The following is a 25,975-nucleotide window of genomic DNA, read 5'->3' on the forward strand; positions in this document are numbered from 1 at the left end:
GGGCAGTAGGGTGTGAAAGGCAGAGAGTGGGTGAGTGAGCTGCAGTCTGAGGGACTGATCGTTCTCACCATGCCAGTGACAGACGGCTAATCCCAGCCTGCAGTCCTGGGCATTGGCACTCTCTCCTGTAACAGCACTCTTCTGGGCTTGCCGCACAGACTGTAAAACAGTCACTAGATCTGTGAATAGGGAAGCACTTAAACTGTACACCTGTAAACATGACCATAACCATGTCAACTTCACCCCTGACCCTGCCGCCTTTACCCCAACACTACCACCGTACAGATACACCTGTTGTATAGACTCCTGTAGGAGACACCGTACAGATACACCTGTTGTACAGACTCCTGCTGGAGACACTGTAAAGATACACCTGTTGTACAGACTCCTGTAGGAGACACTGTACAGATACACCTGTTGTACAGACTCCTGCTGGAGAGACTGTACAGATACACCTGTTGTACAGACTCCTGCTGGAGACACTGTAAAGATACACCTGTTGTACAGACTCCTGCTGGAGAGACTGTACAGATACACCTGTTGTATAGACTCCTGTAGGGGAGACTGTACAGATACACCTGTTGTATAGACTCCTGTAGGAGACACTGTACAGATACACCCGTTGTACAGACTCCTGTAGGAGACACTGTACAGATACACCCGTTGTATAGACTCCTGTAGGAGACACCGTACAGATACACCTGTTGTACAGACTCCTGTAGGAGACACCGTACAGATACACCTGTTGTACAGACTCCTGTAGGAGACACCGTACAGATACACCTGTTGTACAGACTCCTGTAGGAGACACCGTACAGATACACCTGTTGTACAGACTCCTGTAGGAGACACTGTACAGATACACCTGTTGTAGAGACTCCTGTAGGAGACACTGTACAGATACACCCGTTGTACAGACTCCTGTAGGAGACACTGTACAGATACACCCGTTGTATAGACTCCTGTAGGAGACACTGTACAGATACACCTGTTGTAGAGACTCCTGTAGGAGACACTGTACAGATACACCTGTTGTAGAGATGCCTGTAGGAGACACTGTACAGACACACCTGTTGTACAGACTCCTGTAGGGGAGACTGTACAGATACACCTGTTGTATAGACTCCTGTAGGAGACACCGTACAGATACACCTGTTGTATAGACTCCTGTAGGAGACACCGTACAGATACACCTGTTGTAGAGACGCCTGTAGGAGACACTGTACAGACACACCTGTTGTACAGACTCCTGTAGGAGACACTGTACAGATACACCCGTTGTACAGACTCCTGTAGGAGACACTGTACAGACACACCCGTTGTATAGACTCCTGTAGGAGACACTGTACAGATACACCCGTTGTACAGACTCCTGTAGGAGACACTGTACAGATACACCCGTTGTACAGACTCCTGTAGGAGACACCGTACAGATACACCCGTTGTATAGACTCCTGTAGGAGACACCGTACAGATACACCTGTTGTAGAGACTCCTGTAGGAGACACCGTACAGATACACCTGTTGTACAGACTCCTGTAGGAGACACCGTACAGATACACCTGTTGTACAGACTCCTGCTGGAGACACTGTACAGATACACCTGTTGTACAGACTCCTGCTGGAGAGACTGTACAGATACACCTGTTGTACAGACTCCTGCTGGAGACACTGTAAAGATACACCTGTTGTACAGACTCCTGCTGGAGAGACTGTACAGATACACCTGTTGTATAGACTCCTGTAGGGGAGACTGTACAGATACACCTGTTGTACAGACTCCTGTAGGAGACACTGTACAGATACACCTGTTGTATAGACTCCTGTAGGAGACACTGTACAGATACACCCGTTGTACAGACTCCTGTAGGAGACACTGTACAGATACACCCGTTGTATAGACTCCTGTAGGAGACACCGTACAGATACACCTGTTGTAGAGACTCCTGTAGGAGACACCGTACAGATACACCTGTTGTACAGACTCCTGTAGGAGACACCGTACAGATACACCTGTTGTACAGACTCCTGTAGGAGACACCGTACAGATACACCTGTTGTAGAGACTCCTGTAGGAGACACCGTACAGATACACCTGTTGTACAGACTCCTGTAGGAGACACCGTACAGATACACCTGTTGTACAGACTCCTGTAGGAGACACTGTACAGATACACCTGTTGTAGAGACTCCTGTAGGAGACACTGTACAGATACACCCGTTGTACAGACTCCTGTAGGAGACACTGTACAGATACACCCGTTGTATAGACTCCTGTAGGAGACACTGTACAGATACACCTGTTGTAGAGACTCCTGTAGGAGACACTGTACAGATACACCTGTTGTAGAGATGCCTGTAGGAGACACTGTACAGACACACCTGTTGTACAGACTCCTGTAGGGGAGACTGTACAGATACACCTGTTGTATAGACTCCTGTAGGAGACACCGTACAGATACACCTGTTGTATAGACTCCTGTAGGAGACACCGTACAGATACACCTGTTGTAGAGACGCCTGTAGGAGACACTGTACAGACACACCTGTTGTACAGACTCCTGTAGGAGACACTGTACAGACACACCTGTTGTACAGACTCCTGTAGGAGACACTGTACAGACACACCTGTTGTATAGACTCCTGTAGGAGACACTGTACAGATACACCTGTTGTATAGACTCCTGCTGTAGAGACTGTACAGATACACCTGTTGTACAGACTCCTGTAGGAGACACTGTACAGATACACCTGTTGTCTAGACTCCTGTAGGAGACACTGTACAGATACACCTGTTGTACAGACTCCTGTAGGAGACACTGTACAGACACACCTGTTGTACAGACTCCTGTAGGAGACACTGTACAGACACACCTGTTGTACAGACTCCTGTAGGAGACACTGTACAGACACACCTGTTGTATAGACTCCTGTAGGAGACACCGTACAGATACACCTGTTGTATAGACTCCTGCTGTAGAGACTGTACAGATACACCTGTTGTACAGACTCCTGTAGGAGACAGTGTACAGATACACCTGTTGTCTAGACTCCTGTAGGAGACACTGTACAGATACACCCGTTGTACAGACTCCTGTAGGAGACACTGTACAGATACACCCGTTGTACAGACTCCTGTAGGAGACACTGTACAGATACACCCGTTGTATAGACTCCTGTAGGAGACACTGTACAGATACACCTGTTGTCTAGACTCCTGTAGGAGACACTGTACAGATACACCCGTTGTACAGACTCCTGTAGGAGACACTGTACAGATACACCTGTTGTCTAGACTCCTGTAGGAGACACTGTACAGATACACCTGTTGTACAGACTCCTGTAGGAGACACTGTACAGATACACCTGTTGTACAGACTCCTGTAGGAGACACTGTACAGATACACCCGTTGTACAGACTCCTGTAGGAGACACTGTACAGATACACCTGTTGTACAGACTCCTGTAGGAGACACTGTACAGATACACCTGTTGTACAGACTCCTGTAGGAGACACCAAACAGATACACCTGTTGTACAGACGCCTGTTGGAGACACCGTACAGATACACCTGTTGTAGAGACGCATGTAGGAGACACCGTACAGATACACCTGTTGTACAGACTCCTGTAGGAGACACCGTACAGATACACCTGTTGTACAGACTCCTGTAGGGGAGACTGTACAGATACACCTGTTGTATAGACTCCTGTAGGAGACACCGTACAGATACACCTGTTGTAGAGACGCCTGTAGGAGACACTGTACAGATACACCTGTTGTACAGACTCCTGTAGGAGACACCGTACAGATACACCTGTTGTACAGACTCCTGTAGGGGAGACTGTACAGATACACCTGTTGTATAGACTCCTGTAGGAGACACCGTACAGATACACCTGTTGTAGAGACGCCTGTAGGAGACACTGTACAGATACACCTGTTGTACAGACTCCTGTAGGAGACACCGTACAGATACACCTGTTGTAGAGACGCCTGTAGGAGACACCGTACAGACACATCTGTTGTACAGACTCAGACTCTTCTCCTTTAATGCTATATGGCCAAGCTGATATTTCAGTACTGTAGCTTTTTAAACCTGCTGCCTTTCTGCACTTTGTCGCTACATAGTGCTGTAAATTGGTATTGAATATTTTCCAACAGTGGCCTTTCTTTCATTTGTAATATTTTATTTCTATGTATAAAATATTCTTTCATAAAATAATTAGATATAATTTTGATTTAAGTGAAAAACTACATGCATAGAATTAAATCTGAAACTCCATGAGGTTGCTTGTAGGTCGAGTTTTTTCTTTCGTTTAACTTTTTTCCCTGTTATTCAACACGGCATTGTCCGATGCTGCCCTCCTGTGGTAGTTTGTGGTACAACAGCATGAGTCAGCAGACTGGGCGACACTGTGAAAGGGAAGAACGTCACACCGCTGACAAGCGAGATCTGGCCCCTACGGCCATTAGAATCTAACCGATCCCTGGATGTCATCCAGACAGCTTTTGAAAGAAAGCAGCATGGCTGTGTAGCCTGGTCCAGACCATCACCACTCTTTGTGTAAAGAAGTGCCTTCTGTTCTCAGATTTCAGTACACTTCAGAGATTTCAATGCACATTCCCCTCTCAGACTTGTCTGCTCAGAACAATATCCCAGTTCATTTAACCTGCCAGTGTAGTTCAATCTCCTTAGACTCCTGTTGTACAGACTCCTGCAGGAGACACTGTACAGATACACCTGTTGTACAGACTCCTGCAGGAGACACTGTACAGATACACCCGGTGTACAGACTCCTGCAGGAGACACTGTACAGATACACCTGTTGTACAGACTCCTGCTGGAGACACTGTACAGATACACCTGTTGTACAGACTCCTGTAGGAGACACTGTACAGATACACCTGTTGTATAGACTCCTGTAGGAGACACTGTACAGATACACCTGTTGTACAGACTCCTGCAGGAGACACTGTACAGATACACCTGTTGTATAGACTCCTGCTGGAGACACTGTACAGATACACCTGTTGTACAGACTCCTGTAGGAGACACTGTACAGATACACCTGTTGTATAGACTCCTGTAGGAGACACTGTACAGATACACCTGTTGTACAGACTCCTGCAGGAGACACTGTACAGATACACCCGGTGTACAGACTCCTGCAGGAGACACTGTACAGATACACCCGGTGTACAGACTCCTGCAGGAGACACTGTACAGATACACCTGTTGTACAGACTCCTGCTGGAGACACTGTACAGATACACCTGTTGTACAGACTCCTGTAGGAGACACTGTACAGATACACCTGTTGTACAGACTCCTGCAGGAGACACTGTACAGATACACCCGGTGTACAGACTCCTGCTGGAGAGACTGTACAGATACACCTGTTGTATAGACTCCTGTAGGAGACACTGTACAGATACACCCGTTGTACAGACTCCTGTAGGAGACACCGTACAGATACACCTGTTGTACAGACTCCTGTAGGAGACACTGTACAGATACACTTGTTGTACAGACTCCTGCAGGAGACACTGTACAGATACACCTGTTGTACAGACTCCTGCAGGAGACACTGTACAGATACACCTGTTGTACAGACTCCTGCAGGAGACACTGTACAGATACACCTGTTGTACAGACTCCTGCAGGAGAGACTGTACAGATACACCTGTTGTACAGACTCCTGCAGGAGACACTGTACAGATACACCTGTTGTACAGACTCCTGCAGGAGACACTGTACAGATACACCTGTTGTACAGACTCCTGCAGGAGACACTGTACAGATACACTTGTTGTACAGACTCCTGCAGGAGACACTGTACAGATACACCCGGTGTACAGACTCCTGCAGGAGACACTGTACAGATACACTTGTTGTACAGACTCCTGCAGGAGACACTGTACAGATACACCCGGTGTACAGACTCCTGTAGGAGACACTGTACAGATACACCTGTTGTACAGACTCCTGTAGGAGACACTGTACAGATACACTTGTTGTTCAGACTCCTGTAGGAGACACCGTACAGATACACCCGGTGTACAGACTCCTGCAGGAGACACTGTACAGATACACCTGTTGTACAGACTCCTGCAGGAGACACTGTACAGATACACCTGTTGTATAGACTCCTGTAGGAGACACTGTACAGATACACCTGTTGTACAGACTCCTGTAGGAGACACTGTACAGATACACCTGTTGTACAGACTCCTGTAGGAGACACTGTACAGATACACCTGTTGTATAGACGCCTGTAGGAGACACTGTACAGATACACCTGTTGTATAGACTCCTGTAGGGGAGACTGTACAGATACACCTGTTGTATAGACTCCTGCTGGAGACACTGTACAGATACACCTGTTGTACAGACTCCTGTAGGAGACACTGTACAGATACACCTGTTGTACAGACTCCTGTAGGAGACACTGTACAGATACACCTGTTGTATAGACTCCTGCTGGAGATTCCCTCAAAACTCACACCAGTAAAGGTGTGTCAGGACACCCTGTGGTGAAACACACATACAGCTGGCTCAGTGGAGAGTGATCCTGGGATCTGTGAGATTCAGAGCCGATCAGTCGAAGGAGACGAGCTGACTGTCACTGGTCTCGTCTGCTTTCCCCCTGGGGTTCCTGTGATAGTACAATACATCACCAGTGGGGGTCACGCACCTTGAGAAAGTTATTAAGATAATTAATGGCCTTGAGTCATACCTCGCTGGCACCTTGAGTTTGTAAGATAATTTCCCAGGCAACAGGGTGTCAAAGTTCTTTCACTTGGTATAAAACCACGACCTTTCGAATCTGTGCATTATTATAGAGGTGTAGTAACAGGGAAACAGGAAATCTCTTGATGGACTCCTCTGAGGTCAAACACACTTACAGCTGCCTCTGTGGTGTGCACATTTTGTCAGCCTGTGTCCTGTGTCCTGTGTCCTATGCTCTGTGTTCCTGTGTCCTGTGTCCTATGCTCTGTGTTCCTGTGTTCCTGTGTCCTGTGTCCTGTGTCCTATGCTCTGTGTTCCTGTGTCCCTGTGTTCCTGTGTCCTATGCTCTGTGTTCCTGTGTCCTATGCTCTGTGTTCCTGTGTCCTGTGTCCTGTGTCCTGTGTCCTGTGTCCTGTGCTCTGTGCTCTGTGTCCTGTGTCCTGTGTCCTGTGTCCTGTGTCCTGTGTCCTGTGTCCTGTGCCCCTGTGCCCCTGTGTTCCTGTGTCCTGTGTCCTATGCTCTGTGTTCCTGTGTCCTGTGTCCTGTGCTCTGTGTTCCTGTGCTCTGTGTTCCTGTGTTCCTGTGTCCTGTGCCCTGTGCCCTGTGTGCCCAGAAAGCAGTGCACATCACTGATTTGCAACAGAACAATTGACAAAGGAATCCTGTTCTCTGCCGTGCCAGTAATGATTAGCTGTTGGTAGTTAGGGAGTGTGTGTGCTGGCGTTCCAGGAATCTCGTTAGCACACGGACTACCACCTCTTGAGATTAATGAGTTCCAGAGCTCTGGAAGCAGGTCAGAGATCAGAGGGGAATGTCTATTCAAATGACAGTGCTGGGTCCTGGGGAAATGGGAACAGCCTGGCTCCAGTCTTCCTGGACCGAAGCACTGAAAGAATCCACACCTGCAGCCGCAACGCTACTGTATAAAGAACATCTGCCTCTCAGCCGCGGGCTGTGGGCAGCAGGACAGACACACGGGCAGGGATGCAGATGGAAAACTCCGGGATGGGGGAAGAGGCACCAGGGAGATCTGGGCGTACAGTAGTGTCGTTCCCTGGGGGGTGTTGTCCCAGGGCCATCACTGTTGGTCCTAGCCTCCCCACCGGCCCGCCAGCAGGAGTCCCTTCTCACTCTGGCTCTGGCCCGGGACCTGGCAGGTGGGCTCAGTCCTGTTTGTCTTCCCCCCGTGGAAGAACCCCAAGGCCAAAGTCACACGCCTTTTCGGTCCTCGCAGTTTTCCTGGTCGGGTTTATCATTAACCTGGGACGGGGTTGCTGAAACATGCACACTCGGGCGCTGGGCTGGCTCCAGCTCAGTATAAAAGCCTCCGGCGGGCAGGCAGAAGGGATCAGGCGAGCTGGCAGTGCAGGCTGACGCCATGGCGCGGGCAGTGTACGGACTCCAGTCAGCCCGGGCGGGCAACGGGAGCGAGGGTCCAGCCATCGCCATCAACAACCCTGCCGACATCTCCGTCATCATCATCTACTTCCTGGTGGTCCTGGCTGTGGGGCTCTGGGTAAGCCCAGTACTGGGGGGGCCGGGGATTTGTGGTGTGGAGCCGGTGGGGCTGCAGGGCAGCGCTGCTCAGGTGGAGCAGACCAGTGGGGACGTGGGTAAGGGATGCACCAGTGGGAGGGGGGGACTGTGCCCTCTGCCAGGGCTGTGCCACACTCTACAGGGACAGACAACACATGGCACGTCAGTACAGTTTAGGGGTTTATCCCCCCCACTCTCCCGGCACTGGGCACAGGGCAAACTGGTCAATTCACGAGAGCGGGACTCCCCAGTCCTGGGGAACCACTGGTGACCCCCCGTGTCTGCTGCTTTATATAAGAGCAAGGGCTCCGCAGAAACTGGGGTCAGAGGGCTCTGGGCGGAGTGGTGGCTCTGTGGCTCAGGATCTGCGCCTGTGACTGGGAGGTTGCCAGTTCAAGTTCTGCGGCCGGCAGAGGAATCCTACTCTGTTGGGCCCCTGAGCAAGGCCCTTCACCCCAACTGCTCCAGGGGCGCCGTACAATGGCTGACCCTGTGCTCTAACCCCAAGCTTCCCTCCCTGTCTGTGTGTCTGTGACTCATGGAGAAAAGCTGGGGTATGCAAAAAGATGAATACCTAATGCAAGAAATTGTAAAGGGCTAATAAAGAAACATTATTATTATCATTATTACATTATTAGACCGGGAGGCCCCTATCTTACAGCCTTCGCTACCACTTGCCCGGACGTGTGTTTCAGACACTGACTCCACCACCGCTGTCATGACTGTGAAATGTGCAGTGCTGTCCACTCATGTTCTCCAGTGCTGTGTACAGTCACTGGGACTGCAGCCCTGGTCCCCAAGAGCCCCAGGAAGTAGCCCCGAAACAGCCCTTGTACAGTAGCTGTGAATAACAGACATTTTCAACTCTTTAGAGACCCTTAAAGAGTTCCTTTAATGGAGCACATCTCTTGTTCAGTTGAATAATTAAATAATTTACAGTTGCAATACCTCCAGATCTTTAGATCTTTAGAAAGATGTATGTGACTGTTAGAATGTACTGGACTGCGACTCTTAATGATCCGAGTTAGAGAGTCCCAACGCACGATCTGTATACTCCTAGGATTCAGTGAGCGTAGTATATACTCTCCAGATGTACAGCATGCACAGTATACACACCCCATCATTCTTGTTTATTATACAGTAAGGTTATATATGGGCTGTACACAGCAGTGAGGAAAATTATAATATTATCATTTATGCAGAATGGTTATATATTGACTGTACACAGATGTGAGCAGGATAATAATAATATTGTTTATGTAGTATAGTTATATATTGACTGTACACAGATGTGAGCTGGATAATAATATTATTGTTTTTGCAGTATAGTTATATATTGACTGCACACAGCTGTGAGCAGGATAATAATATTACCATTTATGCAGAATGGTTATATATTGAGTGTACACAGCTGTGAGCAGAATAATAATATTATTGTTTATGCAGAATGGTTATATATTGACTGTACGCAGCTGTGAGCAGGATCCTTAGTATAATGTAACTGTTTAAACAGTATTGGTGTAGGAGTGGTGTATACAGCAAAGGGCAGGGCTCCTGTCTTGGGTGGGAAAGATTAGACAAGGAAAGGCAGCAGTGCTGGGAACTGAGGTCACTGATAAACAGACCACAGAAACGAACGCCCTTCCCCTCGCAGGCTCCCGGGGCAATCAGGTGTGGCGAGGAGGTTGGGATTAGAGTCCTACTGCACAATCAGTCCATCTGAATCCAGTGTACAGCAGATCCACTCCAGGTGTCAGTGTGTACAGTATATAGAATCCAGGTGTCAGTATGTACAGTAGGTGCTCTCCAGGTGTGCAGTGTGTACACTAGAAACACTTCAGGTGTGCAGTGTGTACAGTATATAGAATCCAGGTGTCAGTGTGTACAGTAGATACTCTCCAGGTGTGCAGTGTGTACACTAGAAACACTCCAGGTGTCAGTGTGTACAGTATATAGAATCCAGGTGTCAGTGTGTACAGTAGATACTCTCCAGGTGTGCAGTGTGTACACTAGAAACACTCCAGGTGTGCAGTGTGTACAGTATATAGAATCCAGGTGTCAGTGTGTACAGTAGACGCTCTCCAGGTGTACACTAGAAACACTCCAGGTGTCAGTGTGTACAGTATATAGAATCCAGTTATGCAGTGTGTACAGTAGGTGCTCTCCAGGTGTCAGTGTGTACAGTATATAGAATCCAGGTGCCAGTGTGTACAGTAGACTCTCTCCAGGTGTGCAGTGTGTACAGTAGAATCTAGGTGTCAGTGTGTACAGTAGACTCTCTCTAGGTGTTCAGTGTGTACAGTATATAGACTCCAGGTGTGCAGTGTGTACAGTAGATACACTCCAGGTGTTCAGTGTATACAGTATATAGAATCCAGGTGTCAGTTTGTATAGTAGATACTCTCCAGGTGTGCAGTGTGTACAGTATATAGAATCCAGGTGTCAGTGTGAACAGTAGATACTCTGCAGGTGTGCAGTGTGTACAGTATATAGAATCCAGGGTTGGGAGTTGGGGTACAGTCTGTGCTGTCAGAGCTTGTGTGGTGGGAGTTGGGGTACAGTCTGTGCTGTCAGAGCTGGTGTGGAGTTTGATAGTTGGGGTACAGTCTGTGCTGTCAGAGCTGGTGTGGAGTTTGAGAGTTGGGGTACAGTCTGTGCTCTCAGAGCTTGTGTGGAGGGAGTTGGGGTGCAGTCTGTGCTGTCAGAGCTGGTGTGGAGTTTGAGAGTTGGGGTACAGTCTGTGCTGTCAGAGCTGGTGTGGAGTTTGAGAGTTGGGGTAGAATCTGTGCTGTCAGAGCTGGTGTGGAGTTTGAGAGTTGGGGTACAGTCTGTGCTGTCAGAGCTGGTGTGGAGTTTGAAAGTTGGGGTACAGTCTGTGCTGTCAGAGCTGGTGTGGAGTTTGAGAGCTGGGGTACAGTCTGTGCTGTCAGAGCTTGTGTGGTGGGAGTTGGGGTGCAGTCTGTGCTGTCAGAGCTGGTGTGGAGTTTGAGAGTTGGAGTACAGTCTGTGCTGTCAGAGCTTGTGTGGTGGGAGTTGGGGTGCAGTCTGTGCTGTCAGAGCTGGTGTGGAGGGAGTTGGGGTACAATCTGTGCTGTCAGAGCTGGTTTGGAGTTTGAGAGTTGGGGTACAATCTTTGCTGTCAGAGCTGGTGTGGAGTTTGAGAGTTGGGGTACAATCTGTGCTGTCAGAGCTGGTGTGAAGTTTGATAGTTGGGGTACAATTTGTGCTGTCAGAGGTGGTGTGGAGTTTGAAAGTTGAGGGTACAATCTGTGCTCTCAGAGTTGGTGCGGAGTTTGAGAGTTGGGGTACAGTCTGTGCTCTCAGAGCTGGTGTGAAGTTTGATAGTTGGGGTACAGTTTGTGCTTTCAGAGCTGGTGCGGAGGGAGTTGGGGTGCAGTCTATGCTGTCAGAGCTGGTTTGGAGTTTGAGAGTTGGGGTACAGGGGTACAGGGGTACAAGGTAAGAAGGCTGTCAGGTTTAATCTTCTTCCTCACCACACAGCTCTCAGCCTCTGATACGGCCATGGTGTTTGGAGGCTGAAGTCAGGGAAACTTTCTGACAGGCGAACATGCGACCTGCCCTGTCAGTGTTCCTGGACAGGTCCTTACAGCCTGTGTAGACCAGCTGGACACGGTTTTTACAGATTTTTTTAATTTTTCACTTTTACAATCCTCCGTTTCCATGCCTTTTAAGAAAACCACCGTTATACCAGTGACAAAACAGGTCGCAGTGTTTTTCTTCAGTGATTACAGAGGAAGTGCTCATACTACTACTACTGTGATTAAATGCTTTGAAAGGCTGGTCATGAGGCAGATTAACACAATGGTACCTGAGTGCTTAAACCCCCTGCAGTGTAACAGGTGTAACAGGTCAACGGACGACGCCATTTCCCTGCCTCTTCACACTGCCCTGGCTCATTTGGATGATACAGACACATAGAATGTGTTAGCATGCTATTCATTGCTTACAGCTCCACAATTAACACTATAGTTCCATCCAGACTAGTCACCGAGCTTAATGATCTGGGTATCAGCACCTCTCTCTGGATCTGGATTCTGGATTTCCTGACTGGTGGACCACAGACTGTGAGGAAAGCTTTCTGCCACACTGACTGCCAATATAGGTGTCCCACAGGGCTGTGTGCTTGGCCTCCTGCTGTTTTCCTTGAGGCTGGACAGAACTCCATCTCCACGTATGCTGACAATGCTACCATCATTGGCCGAATCAGCAGTGACAATGAAGCGGCCTACAGGGGTGAGGTCAGGAACCTGGTGGAGGGGTGCCTTGACAATAACCTCTCCCTCAGTGTCAGCAAAACCAAAGAGCTGGTTGTCAAGTTCAGAAAGCAGGGTTGTTGTTTTTTCAGAAAGTACAGCTTCCCTCTATGGTGGACATTTTTACAACTCGCTGTCTCAGGAAGGCTGGGAGTATATGTAAGGACAACAATCATCCCGGTTTCTCACTTTTCTCCCCCCCTTCCTCCTGGTGTTACGGATTGGCTGCGCAATGTGTCTCGGGTGTTATTTCAGGCTCCACGCGAAGTGGTTAGAGCTGGAGGAAACAGGAGACGTAGTTTGGGGAAAACACCCAGGGGTTTAATAGTGCATCGCAGTAACAGTGACAGGTGGTGAACCGGCGAACAGGGGAACAGAGAGAGGCCTCCCAATCCCAACAGGTCCAGAGGTGGGTCAGGGTACAGTCCATGAATCCGATACCGTGAGATCCATCCTGAGGCAACACAAGGTTAAAATCCCCAGGAAGGGGAAACAGGAACACGGGCAGTCCTGGGATCACAGGACAAGGTCCTCCAGGCCCTGGGCTCAGGTCAGGTGATGTTGGGGAGGAGGCTGTGCCCTCAGGCGTCCAGCAGCCTGGTGACAGGTGGGCCTCGCGACATCTGGGCCCTAATGCTGAGCCCTGGGCACGGGAGGCAAAACCAGGCACACCTGGAGAACATAATCAGCAAAGACAGACCTAATGACAGGAGGAGTGGAGCCTCCTTTAGGGGAGGGGTGTCGGCCGTGACAGGAGCATAGAGTCACGAACGTCCAGATTCAGAGACAGTTTCTTCCTGCACGTTGTCAGATTACTGAACTGCCCCCCACCCCACTTGTTCACACTGATGTGTTTTTGCACACTGCTGTGCTGACTTGTATTTCAGTTACATGTTGCTTAACTTTGTTGCTGCTGCTGTTCCGTGTTTATGTTTGGTGTTTCCCTAATGTCTTCGTATCGGAACACACATGCAAACAAGCGTTTCATTGCACTTGTGCGGATGTCAAATATACCCGAACTGAACACAGGTGAGGAAATACTGTAGTGGCAGCTGTACTTTGAGATCTCTGTGCCGTAATAAATACTGATCGAAGCAGATAATCCATCAGGAGTCCCGGTCTTCACGTGTGTCCAGGGTGACAGGGTGCGTCAGAGGCTTGAGTAGGGTCCAAGTGCGCTGAAATCCATTCGGCTTGTTGCCTGAAGCTCTCTGTTTCACTGGCACTGCAGCTGCACTCTGATAAGATAAGATCACTTTATTGACCCTATACAATTCCTTGCATTAGGAATTTGTCTTTTCACAGACCCCAGCTTGCTCTCTATGAGACACACAGACAGGGAGAGAAGTTTTGGGGTCAGAGCGCAGGGTCAGCCATTGTACAGCGCCCCTGGAGCAGTTGGGGTTAAGGGCCTTGCACAGGGGCCCAACAGAGTAGGATTCCTCTGCCGGCCGCGGGATTTGAACCGGCAACCTCCCAGCCACAGGTACAGATCCTGAGCCACAGAGCCACTGATCCACCCAGCCACTGAAACATCCACTCAGCCAGGCGCGCTGGTACCAGTTCTGTACACAAGGGAGGCATCTGTCAGCACAGACCAGCACAACACTGGCCCTGCTGCTGGCCCTCCAGTCCCCTGCTGCTCAGAGCTGCAGAATGAATCTGACTTTTCCTCAGACTGCCCCACCGAAACACCACTCTGTATTCATCCTGGAGCAGATTGGTTGAGGTGAAATGGACTGAACCTCTGGGGTGGTTCTGGTCTTGCTATGGTTTTGGATCCATTCTGAGTCCACAGAACCAGATACAAGCAGACCTCTTGCCCAATGCAGGCACCTCCAGGCACAGTGCCTTAATAAATGGGTCACACTTTGGCTCAGATTGTCAATACAATACCCACTGAAGCTAAGCAGGTGTTCAGTACCTGGATGGGAGACCTCCTGGGAAAAACTAAGGCTGCTGCTGGAAGAGGTGTTAGTGGGGCCAGCAGGGGGCGCTCACCCTGCGGTCTGTGTGGGTCCTAATGCCCCAGTATAGTGACGGGGACACTATACTGTAAACAGGCACCGTCCTTCGGATGAGATGTAAAACCGAGATCCTGACTCTCTGTGGTCATTAAAAATCCCAGGGCATTCCTCGAAAAGAGGTATAACCCTGGCGTCCTGGCCAAATTTCCCCCTGGCCCTTACCAGTCATGGGCTCCTAATAATCCCCATCTCTGAACTGGCTACATCACTCTGCTCTCCTCCCCACTGAGAGCTGGTGTGTGGGGAGCGTTCTGGCGCACTGCTGGTGGTGGAGGGGATCCCCATTACCTGTAAAGCGCTTTGAGTGGAGTGTCCAGAAAAGCGCTATATAAGTGTAAGCAATTATTATTATTATTATTATTATTATTATTATTATTATTATTAATAATAATACAGTGGAAATAAAGCAGGACTGCCTTTCATGATCAATTTACTGATTGAGTTACTGATCATTTTGAATGATCAGTTAGTTGGTTCACTGATCGTTTAGATTGATTAATGGGATGATTTACAGATTGTTTTAACCAATTGATTTGCTGATCGTCTCCTCTTGTCCACAGGCGATGCTGAGCACCAACCGGGGCACAGTCGGGGGGTTCTTCCTCGCAGGGCGCAGCATGGTCTGGTGGCCAGTAAGTGTGCTGGGGACAGTGGGAGACAGAGGGGACAGGAGAGTGTGCTGAGGGGACAGGGGAGACAGGAGAGTGTGTTGAGGAGACAAGGGAGACAGGAGGGTGTGGTGAGGGGACAGAGGGGACAGAACAGTGTGCTGAGGAGACAGGAGAGTGTGCTGAGGGGACAGAGAAGACAGGAGAGTGTGCTGAGGAGACAGGAGAGTGTGCTGAGGGGACAGAGGAGACAGGAGAGTGTGCTGAGGAGACAGGAGAGTGTGCTGAGGGGACAGAGGAGACAGGAGAGTGTGCTGAGGGGAGAGGAGAATGTGCTGAGGAGACAGAGGGGACAGGAGAGTGTGCTGAGGAGACAGGAGAGTGTGCTGAGGAGACAGAGGGGACAGGAGAGTGTGCTGAGGAGACAGGAGTGTGTGCTGAGGGGACAGAGGAGACAGGAGAGTGTGCTGAGGAGACAGGAGAGTGTGCTGAGGAGACAGAGGGGACAGGAGAGTGTGCTGAGGAGACAGGAGAGTGTGCTGAGGAGACAGAGGGGACAGGAGTGTGTGCTGAGGAGACAGGAGAGTGTGCTGAGGAGACAGAGGGGACAGGAGAGTGTGCTGAGGAGACAGGAGAGTGTACTGAGGAGACAGAGGGGACAGGAGAGTGTGCTGAGGGGACAGAGGGGACAGGAGAGTGTGCTGAGGAGATAGGAGTGTGTGCTGAGGAGACAGAGGGGACAGGAGAGTGTGCTGAGGAGACAAATGAGACAGGAGAGTGTTCTAAGGAGACAGAGGGGAGAGGAAAGTGTGTTTTTTATCTCTAAGGTTATTGCAGGAGCAGATCTCACCATCTGCCTGTCTTCCTGTTATTGGTTTTCCGTGTTGCACACATCAGCACTGGTGTGTCGCTGTGTCAGTGCCTGACATCGTCACCTGTTAAAGAGGAACAGTTTAACCAGGGGACTCCCTGCCAGTAGGCAGGGGAATTCTGTTTCTGCTGCACAAGCCAGGCCAGCAGCTACGGCACTGAGGTCTGTGTAACTCTGAAATCTGTCGCTCTTTCATTTCCAGGGGTGTCTCCAGGAGGAATGTCTCTCTTTAGTAAATTTCAATGACTGAGACAAAATCTAGCTGAGTTTTGTTTATTTTGTAATGTGTTCTTGGCACATCACTGAACAATCTCTGCTACAGTACCACTGTATGTATGTATTTCCTGGGGTTGTGGGGCACCCTAAAAACTTCCTGATTCATTGTGAATGGTATTATCTGGGCCTCATGTGATTAGACACAGACCGCAGCTACTGATACTGCGGACTGTTAACATTTACCTTTGCAGTTTATCAGTTTATTGCAGTTTATAATTTGCAGTTATTAGTGGTATCAGACCAATCTGCAGCTATAATCTGCTGCCTACTGCTGTAATCGGGGCTGTGATCAGAGCAGGACACTACCTACTGTCCACCAGGGCTGTGATCGGAGCAGGACACTACCTACTGTCCACCAGGGCTGTGATCGGAGCAGGACACTACCTACTGTCCACCAGGGCTGTGATCGGAGCAGGACACTACCTACTGTCCGCCAGGGCTGTGATCGGAGCAGGACACTACCTACTGTCCACCAGGGCTGTGATCAGAGCAGGACACTACCTACTGTCCACCAGGGCTGTGATCAGAGCAGGACACTACCTACTGTCCACCAGGGCTGTGATCGGAGCAGGACACTACCTACTGTCCACCAGGGCTGTGATCGGAGCAGGACACTACCTACTGTCCACCAGGGCTGTGATCGGAGCAGGACACTACCTACTGTCCACCAGGGCTGTGATCGGAGCAGGACACTACCTACTGTCCACCAGGGCTGTGATCGGAGCAGGACACTACCTACTGTCCACCAGGGCTGTGATCGGAGCAGGACACTACCTACTTTCCACCAGGGCTGTGATCGGAGCAGGACACTACCTACTGTCCACCAGGGCTGTGATCGGAGCAGGACACTACCTACTTTCCACCAGGGCTGTGATCGGAGCAGGACATCCCCCCAACTGTCCACCAGGGCTGTGATCGGAGCAGGACACTACCTACTGTCCACCAGGGCTGTGATCGGAGCAGGACACTACCTACTGTCCACCAGGGCTGTGATCGGAGCAGGACATCCCCCCAACTGTCCACCAGGGCTGTGATCGGAGCAGGACACTACCTACTGTCCACCAGGGCTGTGATCAGAGCAGGACACTACCTACTGTCCACCAGGGCTGTGATCGGAGCAGGACACTACCTACTGTCCACCAGGGCTGTGATCAGAGCAGGACACTACCTACTGTCCGCCAGGGCTGTGATCGGAGCAGGACACTACCTACTGTCCGCCAGGGCTGTGATCGGAGCAGGACGCTACCTACTGTCCGCCAGGGCTGTGATCGGAGCAGGACGCTACCTACTGTCCTCCAGGGCTGTGATCGGAGCAGGACATCCCCCCAACTGTCCACCAGGGCAGTTGTCTGCCCAGGGGGGATTGCGCGGGGGCGGTGCTGTGATGGGAGCAGGACACCCCTGCTGTCCGCCGGGGGGAGTGCGCGGGGGGGGTGCTGTGATCGGAGGAGGACGCCCCTACTGTCCGCCGGGGGGTGCTGTGATCAGAGAAGGACGCCCCTACTGTCCGCCGGGGGGGAGTGCGCCGCGCCGCGAGGCTGGACCTGTCATCTGAAGCCGCTCCTGTCTCTTTCCAGATCGGCGCCTCCCTGTTTGCCAGCAATATCGGCAGCGGGCACTTCGTGGGGCTGGCAGGGACGGGGGCCGCGGCTGGCATCGCCATCGGGGGCTTCGAGTGGAACGTGAGTACCGCGGCTCGCCCGGCAGGGCCTGACTCAGACGCTCAGGCACCGTTACGACCCCAAGTGTCTAGGGGAAAAGGGGTGTAACATTTAGGATAATTCTTTTGGAAGCAGGGGGTTTTGGTGAGGGACTAGGACTAGCAGGCAGCTGGTGTGTTGCGGCGCTGTGCTGGGCGCATAGCTGACGCGTTGTATGTTCCTCAGGCGCTGGTGGTCGTGGTCATCTTGGGCTGGCTCTTCGTGCCCATCTACATCAAGGCCGGGGTGAGTGGCGCCACCTAGCGGGGAAGACGATGGGCAGCGGCGATCAAACCGAGACCTGTGGCCAGTCTCCACGCCGCTGAGGCTGGGCGATGGGCGGGCGCCTGCAGCGTCTCCCAGAAACAGGAGCAGCCAGTAGCCTTTCACACCTGAATCCCGGGGAGAACAGGCATTTCCTCCGTGTGTGTCACATGGCAGGGAGGAAAAGGAAGCTGCTGGCAGGTAATGCTCTCAGACTCACCTGTGTCACCTGTGTTTGCACCCTGGGCCAGGTGGTGACGATGCCGGAGTACCTGAAGAAGAGGTTCGGGGGTCAGCGCATCCGGATCTACCTGTCTGTTCTGTCGCTGCTGCTCTACATCTTCACCAAGATCTCAGTAAGTGCTTACTTGTGAGTATACACACCTGCAGGAGCGCACACCTGTGAGTATACACACCTGCAGGAGCGCACACCTGTGAGAGTTCACACCTGCAGGAGCGCACACCTGTGAGTATACACACCTGCAGGAGCGCACACCTGTGAGTATACACACCTGCAGGAGCGCACACCTGTGAGTATACACACCTGCAGGATCGCACACCTGTGAGTATACACACCTGCAGGAGCGCACACCTGTGAGTATACACACCTGCAGGAGCGCACACCTGTGAGAGTTCACACCTGCAGGAGCGCACACCTGTGAGTATACACACCTGCAGGAGCGCACACCTGTGAGAGTTCACACCTGCAGGAGCGCACACCTGTGAGTATACACACCTGCAGGATCGCACACCTGTGAGTATACACACCTGCAGGAGCGCACACCTGTGAGTATACACACCTGCAGGAGCGCACACCTGTGAGAGTTCACACCTGCAGGAGCGCACACCTGTGAGTATACACACCTGCAGGAGCGCACACCTGTGAGAGTTCACACCTGCAGGAGCGCACACCTGTGAGTATACACACCTGCAGGAGCGCACACCTGTGAGAGTTCACACCTGCAGGAGCGCACACCTGTGAGTATACACACCTGCAGGAGCGCACACGTGTGAGTATACGCACCTGCATGAGCGCACACCTGTGAGTATACACACCTGCAGGAGCGCACACCTGTGAGTATACACACCTGCAGGAGCGCACACGTGTGAGTATACACACCTGCAGGAGCGCACACCTGTGAGTATACACACCTGCAGGAGCGCACACCTGGGAGTATACACACCTGCAGGAGCGCACACGTGTGAGTATACACACCTGCATGAGCGCACACCTGTGAGAGTTCACACCTGCAGGAGCCTGACCCTGTTCACCAGTCTTGTACACTGACCCTGCACACCGCCCTGTACACTGACCTGTACACCAGTCCTGTACACTGTCTCTGTACATCAGTCCTGTACACTGACCCTGTACACCAGTCCTGTACACTGACCCTGTACACTTCATGGGCTCAGTCTTCCTGCTCTCAGTTTACTGCTGTAGGCACCAGTTATACAATGTACTGGTGTAAGTGAACACCTAAGAAACCCACTGTCAGTGGTTTTATTTGTTTTTTGCTGTAGTAAACAGCATTCAGAAGTTATTTAAGCTCCTACCTCTCTCTTCTCTTTGTCAGGCAGACATGTTCTCTGGAGCGATATTCATCCAAGAGGCGCTACACCTGGATATCTACCTGGCTGTGATCCTGCTGCTCCTGATCACAGCTCTCTACACCGTCACAGGTGTGTCTGTACTCTCACAGCTGTGTCTGTCTGTACTGTCACAGGTGAGTCTGTACTATCACAGGTCAGTCTGTCTGTACCATCACAGGTGAGTCTGTACCGTCACAGGTGAGTCTGTCTGTACTGTCACAGGTCAGTCTGTCTGTACCATCACAGGTGAGTCTGTACCATCACAGGTGTGTCCGTCTGTACTGTCACAGGTCAGTCTGTCTGTACCATCACAGGTGTGTCTGTCTGTACTGTCACAGGTGAGTCTGTCTGTACCATCACAGGTGTGTCTGTCTGTACTGTCACAGGTCAGTCTGTCTGTACCATCACAGGTGAGTCTGTTTGTACTGTCACAGGTCAGTCTGTCTGTACCATCACAGGTGAGTCTGTACCATTACAGGTGAGTCTGTCTGTACTGTCACAGGTCAGTCTGTACCATCACAGGTGAGTCTGTCTGTACTGTCACAGGTCAGTCTGTCTATATTGTCACAGCTGTGTCTATACTGTCACAGGTCAGTCTGTCTATATTGTCACAGCTGTGTCTATACTGTCACAGGTGAGTCTGTCTTTACTGTCACAGGTGAGTCTGTCTGTACTGTCAAAGCTGTGTCTGTACCGTCACAGGTGAGTCTGTACCATCACAGGTGAGTCTGTCTTTACTGTCACAGGTGAGTCTGTCTGTACTGTCAAAGCTGTGTCTGTACCGTCACAGGTGAGTCTGTACCATCACAGGTGAGTCTGTCTTTACTGTCACAGGTGAGTCTGTCTGTACTGTCAAAGCTGTGTCTGTACCGTCACAGGTGAGTCTGTACCATCACAGGTGTGTCTGCACCATCACAGGTGTGTCTGCACCATCACAGGTGTGTCTGCACCGTCAGTGCCCGTCTCTGTCCCTGTGTGCAGTGTCTCTCTAAGCCTTGATAGTGTCTGTAGTTGAGCTCCATCTCAGATTGTGTAACCAGAAGCTCAACGGAAACTGGTGTGTGAGCTCACTGCCTCCATTAACAGCTCAATGAAGCGATAGACATGTGACCAGAGTGCGGCTCAGTGCTTCAGGAAGCACGTAAACACATCTGAAGGCCGCAGCACAGCAGTAAACCCAGCAAGAGGTCCTGGTCCTCTCAAAGGGCAAAGGTTAAAGTCCTTCTGCTTCTTTGTGTGACAGGGAATATTGGCTATAAACCTGAGAGAGAGAGCTGCAGAAAACAACATTTTCTCTATTAGCTGATGTATTATATCTATGTGCTGTGCTGTGTGTACAGTGTACAATGTACAGTGTGCTGAGTGTACAGTGTGCTGTGTGCTGTGTGATCAGTGTGCTGTGTGAGCGGTGTGTTCTGTGTACAGTGTACTGTGTGAGCAGTGTCCTGTGTGATCAGTTTGTTGTGTGAACAGTGTGCTGTGTGCTTCGAGTACAGTGTGCTGTGTGATCAGTGTGCTCTGTGTACAGTGTGCTGTGTGAGCAGTGTGCTGTGTGATCAGTGTGCTGTGTGTACAGTGTGCTCTGTGTACAGTGTGCTGTGTGATCAGTGTGCTGTGTGAGCAGTGTGCTGTGCTGTGTGATCAGTGTGCTGTGTGTACAGTGTGCTGTGCTGTTTCTCCTCAGGTGGACTGGCTGCAGTGATTTACACCGACACTCTGCAGACTGTCATCATGGTGGTCGGCTCTTTCATCCTCATGGGCTTCTGTGAGTACTGCCTCCTCTTCCTCAGTGTTTTCCGCAGTCTCCCAGCTGTTCTTGCTGCTGACGCCCTGTGTTTGTGTGCTGTGTGTCTGGGGCTGAAGGCTTCGGTGAGGTCGGGGGTTATGAAGCCTTCAAGGACAAGTACATGAAGGCTGTGCCCTCCCTCATCTCGGCTCCGGGACTCAACATCAGCGAGAGCTGCTACACCCCGCGGCCTGACTCCTTCCACATCTTCCGCGACCCCGTCACCGGCGACCTGCCCTGGCCCGGCCTCGTCTTCGGACTGACCGTCCTGGGCACCTGGTACTGGTGCACTGACCAGGTACAGTACGCAGCGACAGGTGGAGACAGTAAAGATTGCATAGAAGTTTTTAGATATTTATTTACAACATTTATGCATTTATAAATATTTGGTCCAGACCTACTCTTTTTCTCTTGTTTCCACTACCTGCCTCTGTGTCCCTTTGTCCTTTCCTGGCTCCTCTCTCCTTTCCTCTTTGCCCTTCTATGTCCTCTGTCTCCTCTACATCCTCTGTCTCCTCTGTGTCCTTTGTCCTGTAATCTGTGTCCCTCTGTGTCTACTGTGTCCCTTTGTATCCCTCTGTCTTGTCCTCTGTGTCCCTCTGTGCTGTCCTCTGTGACTCTGTCCTGTAATCTGTGTCCTCTGTGCTGTCCTCTGTGACTGTCCTGTAATCATTGTCCCTCTGTCCTGTCCTCTGTGTCCCTCTGTCCTGTCCTCTGTGTCCTCTGTGACTCTGTCCTGTCCTCTGTGTCCATCTATCCTGTCCTCTGTGTCCTCTGTGACTCTGTCCTGTCCTCTGTGTCCATCTGTCCTGTCCTCTGTGTCCTCTGTGTCCCTCTGACCTGTCCTCTGTGTCCGTCTGTCCTGTCCTCTGTGTCCATCTGTCCTGACCTCTGTGTCCTCTGTGACTCTGTCCTGTCCTCTGTGTCCTCTCTCAGGTGATCGTGCAACGCTGTCTGTCTGCCAAGAACATGTCCCACGTGAAGGCCGGCTGTATCCTCTGCGGCTACCTCAAGCTGCTGCCCATGTTCCTCATGGTGTTCCCTGGCATGATCAGCCGCATCCTGTACCCAGGTCTGAGGGGACAGGGGAGAGGGGGGGGGGAGGGGGAGAGAGAGAGGGGGAGGGGGGAGGAGAGAGGGGGAGAGGAGGAGAGAGAGAGAGGGGGAGGGGGGAGGAGAGAGGGAGAGAGAGGGAGAGAGAGGGGGAGAGGAAGAGAGAGGGGGAGAGGAGGAGAGAGAGAGGGGGAGAGGAGGAGAGAGCGGAGAGACAAGGAGGGAGAGGAGGAGAGAGGAAGAGAGAGGGGGAGAGGAGGAGAGAGAGAGCAGGAGAGAGAGGGGAGACAGGGAGAGGAGGAGAGAGGGAGAAAGGAGGTGAGAGAGGGGGAGAGAGGGTGAAGGAGGCTGTGCTCCTACTGCCAGCAGGGAGAAATAGAGACAGAGGTGCATTTCTTACTGCACTGTGACAAATGTTCTGGGATTAGAGAAACATTCTTCCCTAAATTCAGAAGTCTAATCCCAGAGTTCCGTGCCTTAATCACAACAGGTCCCAATCCTACTGGGAGAGGGAGAAGGGAACTCAGTTGAACTGGCAGCCCAGTATCTGTTCTCCTGTCACAGCCTGATATACAGTGAACCTGTCTCCCAATAATAATAATAAAGTGTCTGATCTCCTGTCCCAGCCTGTGGAACAGACAGTGAGCCTGTCTCTCAATAATAATAATACAGTGTGTGATCTCCTGTCCCAGCCTCAGGAACAGGGAGCCTGCCTCTCAATAATAAAACAGTGTGTGATCTCCTGTCACAGCTTGAGGAACAGACAGTGAGCCTGTCTCTCAATAATAATAATACAGTGTGTGATCTCCTGTCACAGCCTGAGGAACAGTGAGCCTGTCTCTCAATAATAATAATACAGTATGTACTCTCCTGTCCCAGCCTGAGGAACAGACAGTGAGCCTGTCTCTCAATAATAATAATACAGTGTGTGATCTCCTGTCCCAGTTTGAGGAACATTGAGCCTCTTTCTCAATAATAATACAGTGTGTGATCTCCTGTCCCAGCCTGTAGAACAGACAGTAAGCATGTCTCTCGATAATAATAATACAGTGTGTGATCTCCTGTCACAGCCTGAGGAACAGTGAGCCTGTCTCTCAATAATAATAATACAGTGTGTGATCTCCTGTCACAGCCTGAGGAACAGTGAGCCTGTCTCTCAATAATAATAATACAGTATGTACTCTCCTGTCCCAGCCTGAGGAACAGACAGTGAGCCTGTCTCTCAATAATAATAATACAGTGTGTGATCTCCTGTCACAGCCTGAGGAACAGTGAGCCTGTCTCTCAATAATAATAATACAGTGTGTGATCTCCTGTCCCAGCCTGAGGAACAGACAGTGAGCCTGTCTCTCAATAATAATAATACAGTGTGTGATCTCCTGTCCCAGCCTGAGGAACAGACAGTAAGCCTGTCTCTCAATAATAATAATACAGTGTGTGATCTCCTGTCACAGCCTGAGGAACAGTGAGCCTGTCTCTCAATAATAATAATACAGTATGTACTCTCCTGTCCCAGCCTGAGGAACAGACAGTGAGCCTGTCTCTCAATAATAATAATACAGTGTGTGATCTCCTGTCACAGCCTGAGGAACAGTGAGCCTGTCTCTCAATAATAATAATACAGTGTGTGATCTCCTGTCCCAGCCTGAGGAACAGACAGTGAGCCTGTCTCTCAATAATAATAATACAGTGTGTGATCTCCTGTCACAGCCTGAGGAACAGTGAGCCTGTCTCTCAATAATAATAATACAGTGTGTGATCTCCTGTCACAGCCTGAGGAACAGTGAGCCTGTCTCTCAATAATAATAATACAGTATGTACTCTCCTGTCCCAGCCTGAGGAACAGACAGTGAGCCTGTCTCTCAATAATAATAATACAGTGTGTGATCTCCTGTCACAGCCTGAGGAACAGTGAGCCTGTCTCTCAATAATAATAATACAGTGTGTGATCTCCTGTCCCAGCCTGAGGAACAGACAGTGAGCCTGTCTCTCAATAATAATAATACAGTGCGTGATCTCCTGTCACAGCCTGAGGAACAGTGAGCCTGTCTCTCAATAATAATAATACAGTATGTACTCTCCTGTCCCAGCCTGAGGAACAGACAGTGAGCCTGTCTCTCAATAATAATAATACAGTGTGTGATCTCCTGTCCCAGCCTGAGGAACAGACAGTAAGCCTGTCTCTCAATAATAATAATACAGTGTGTGATCTCCTGTCACAGCCTGAGGAACAGTGAGCCTGTCTCTCAATAATAATAATACAGTATGTACTCTCCTGTCCCAGCCTGAGGAACAGACAGTGAGCCTGTCTCTCAATAATAATAATACAGTGTGTGATCTCCTGTCCCAGCCTGAGGAACAGACAGTAAGCCTGTCTCTCAATAATAATAATACAGTGTGTGATCTCCTGTCACAGCCTGAGGAACAGTGAGCCTGTCTCTCAATAATAATAATACAGTATGTACTCTCCTGTCCCAGCCTGAGGAACAGACAGTGAGCCTGTCTCTCAATAATAATAATACAGTGTGTGATCTCCTGTCACAGCCTGAGGAACAGTGAGCCTGTCTCTCAATAATAATAATACAGTGTGTGATCTCCTGTCCCAGCCTGAGGAACAGACAGTGAGCCTGTCTCTCAATAATAATAATACAGTGTGTGATCTCCTGTCCCAGCCTGAGGAACAGACAGTAAGCCTGTCTCTCAATAATAATAATACAGTGCGTGATCTCCTGTCCCAGCCTGAGGAACAGACAGTAAGCCTGTCTCTCAATAATAATAATACAGTATGTGATCTCCTGTCACAGCCTGAGGAACAGACAGTAAGCCTGTCTCTCAATAATAATAATACAGTGTGTGATCTCCTGTCACAGCCTGAGGAACAGTGAGCCTGTCTCTCAATAATAATAATACAGTGTGTGATCTCCTGTCCCAGCCTGAGGAACAGACAGTGAGCCTGTCTCTCAATAATAATAATACAGTGTATTATTACACTGAGGGGGAGAGAGGGGTGGAGAGTGGGGAGAGTGAGAGAGTGAGATAGAGAGGGAGAGAGGGGGAGACACAGGGAGGGCAGAAAGAGAGCAAGAGTGGAAAGGGAGGGAAGAAAAGGACTGGAGAGGGAGGCCGTGAGAGCTAGAGATGTGAAGCACAGCTCCTCTAGCTCTCCTTCTGTGTCCTACTGTCTCCCGGTGTCCCAGATGTGGTCGCCTGCGTTGTCCCCGAAGAGTGTGTCCGTTACTGCAAGACCCCTGTGGGCT

General features: G+C 50.5%; 1 protein-coding gene across 1 annotated transcript in view; it reads left to right on the forward strand.

The window, feature by feature from the left end:
- Positions 1-8,050: 8,050 nt before the first annotated feature.
- The window catches only part of slc5a1 (solute carrier family 5 member 1), a 26,272-nt gene continuing 8,347 nt past the window's right edge, over positions 8,051-25,975 (forward strand). Inside the window, exons 1-10 of the mRNA XM_088617889.1 lie at positions 8,051-8,249; positions 15,131-15,202; positions 17,903-18,007; positions 18,212-18,271; positions 18,541-18,645; positions 19,864-19,969; positions 21,564-21,644; positions 21,743-21,963; positions 22,602-22,737; positions 25,916-25,975. The exon at positions 25,916-25,975 is cut by the window's right edge and continues 48 nt beyond it. Coding sequence (XP_088474015.1) covers positions 8,112-8,249; positions 15,131-15,202; positions 17,903-18,007; positions 18,212-18,271; positions 18,541-18,645; positions 19,864-19,969; positions 21,564-21,644; positions 21,743-21,963; positions 22,602-22,737; positions 25,916-25,975 — 1,084 coding nt within the window. The 5' untranslated portion in view covers positions 8,051-8,111. The remainder of the gene's footprint in view (positions 8,250-15,130; positions 15,203-17,902; positions 18,008-18,211; positions 18,272-18,540; positions 18,646-19,863; positions 19,970-21,563; positions 21,645-21,742; positions 21,964-22,601; positions 22,738-25,915) is intronic.

Source organism: Lepisosteus platostomus, chromosome 24 (assembly GCF_059453375.1).
Source record: "Lepisosteus platostomus isolate fLepPlt1 chromosome 24, fLepPlt1.hap1, whole genome shotgun sequence".
Taxonomy (NCBI): Eukaryota; Metazoa; Chordata; class Actinopteri; order Semionotiformes; family Lepisosteidae; genus Lepisosteus; species Lepisosteus platostomus.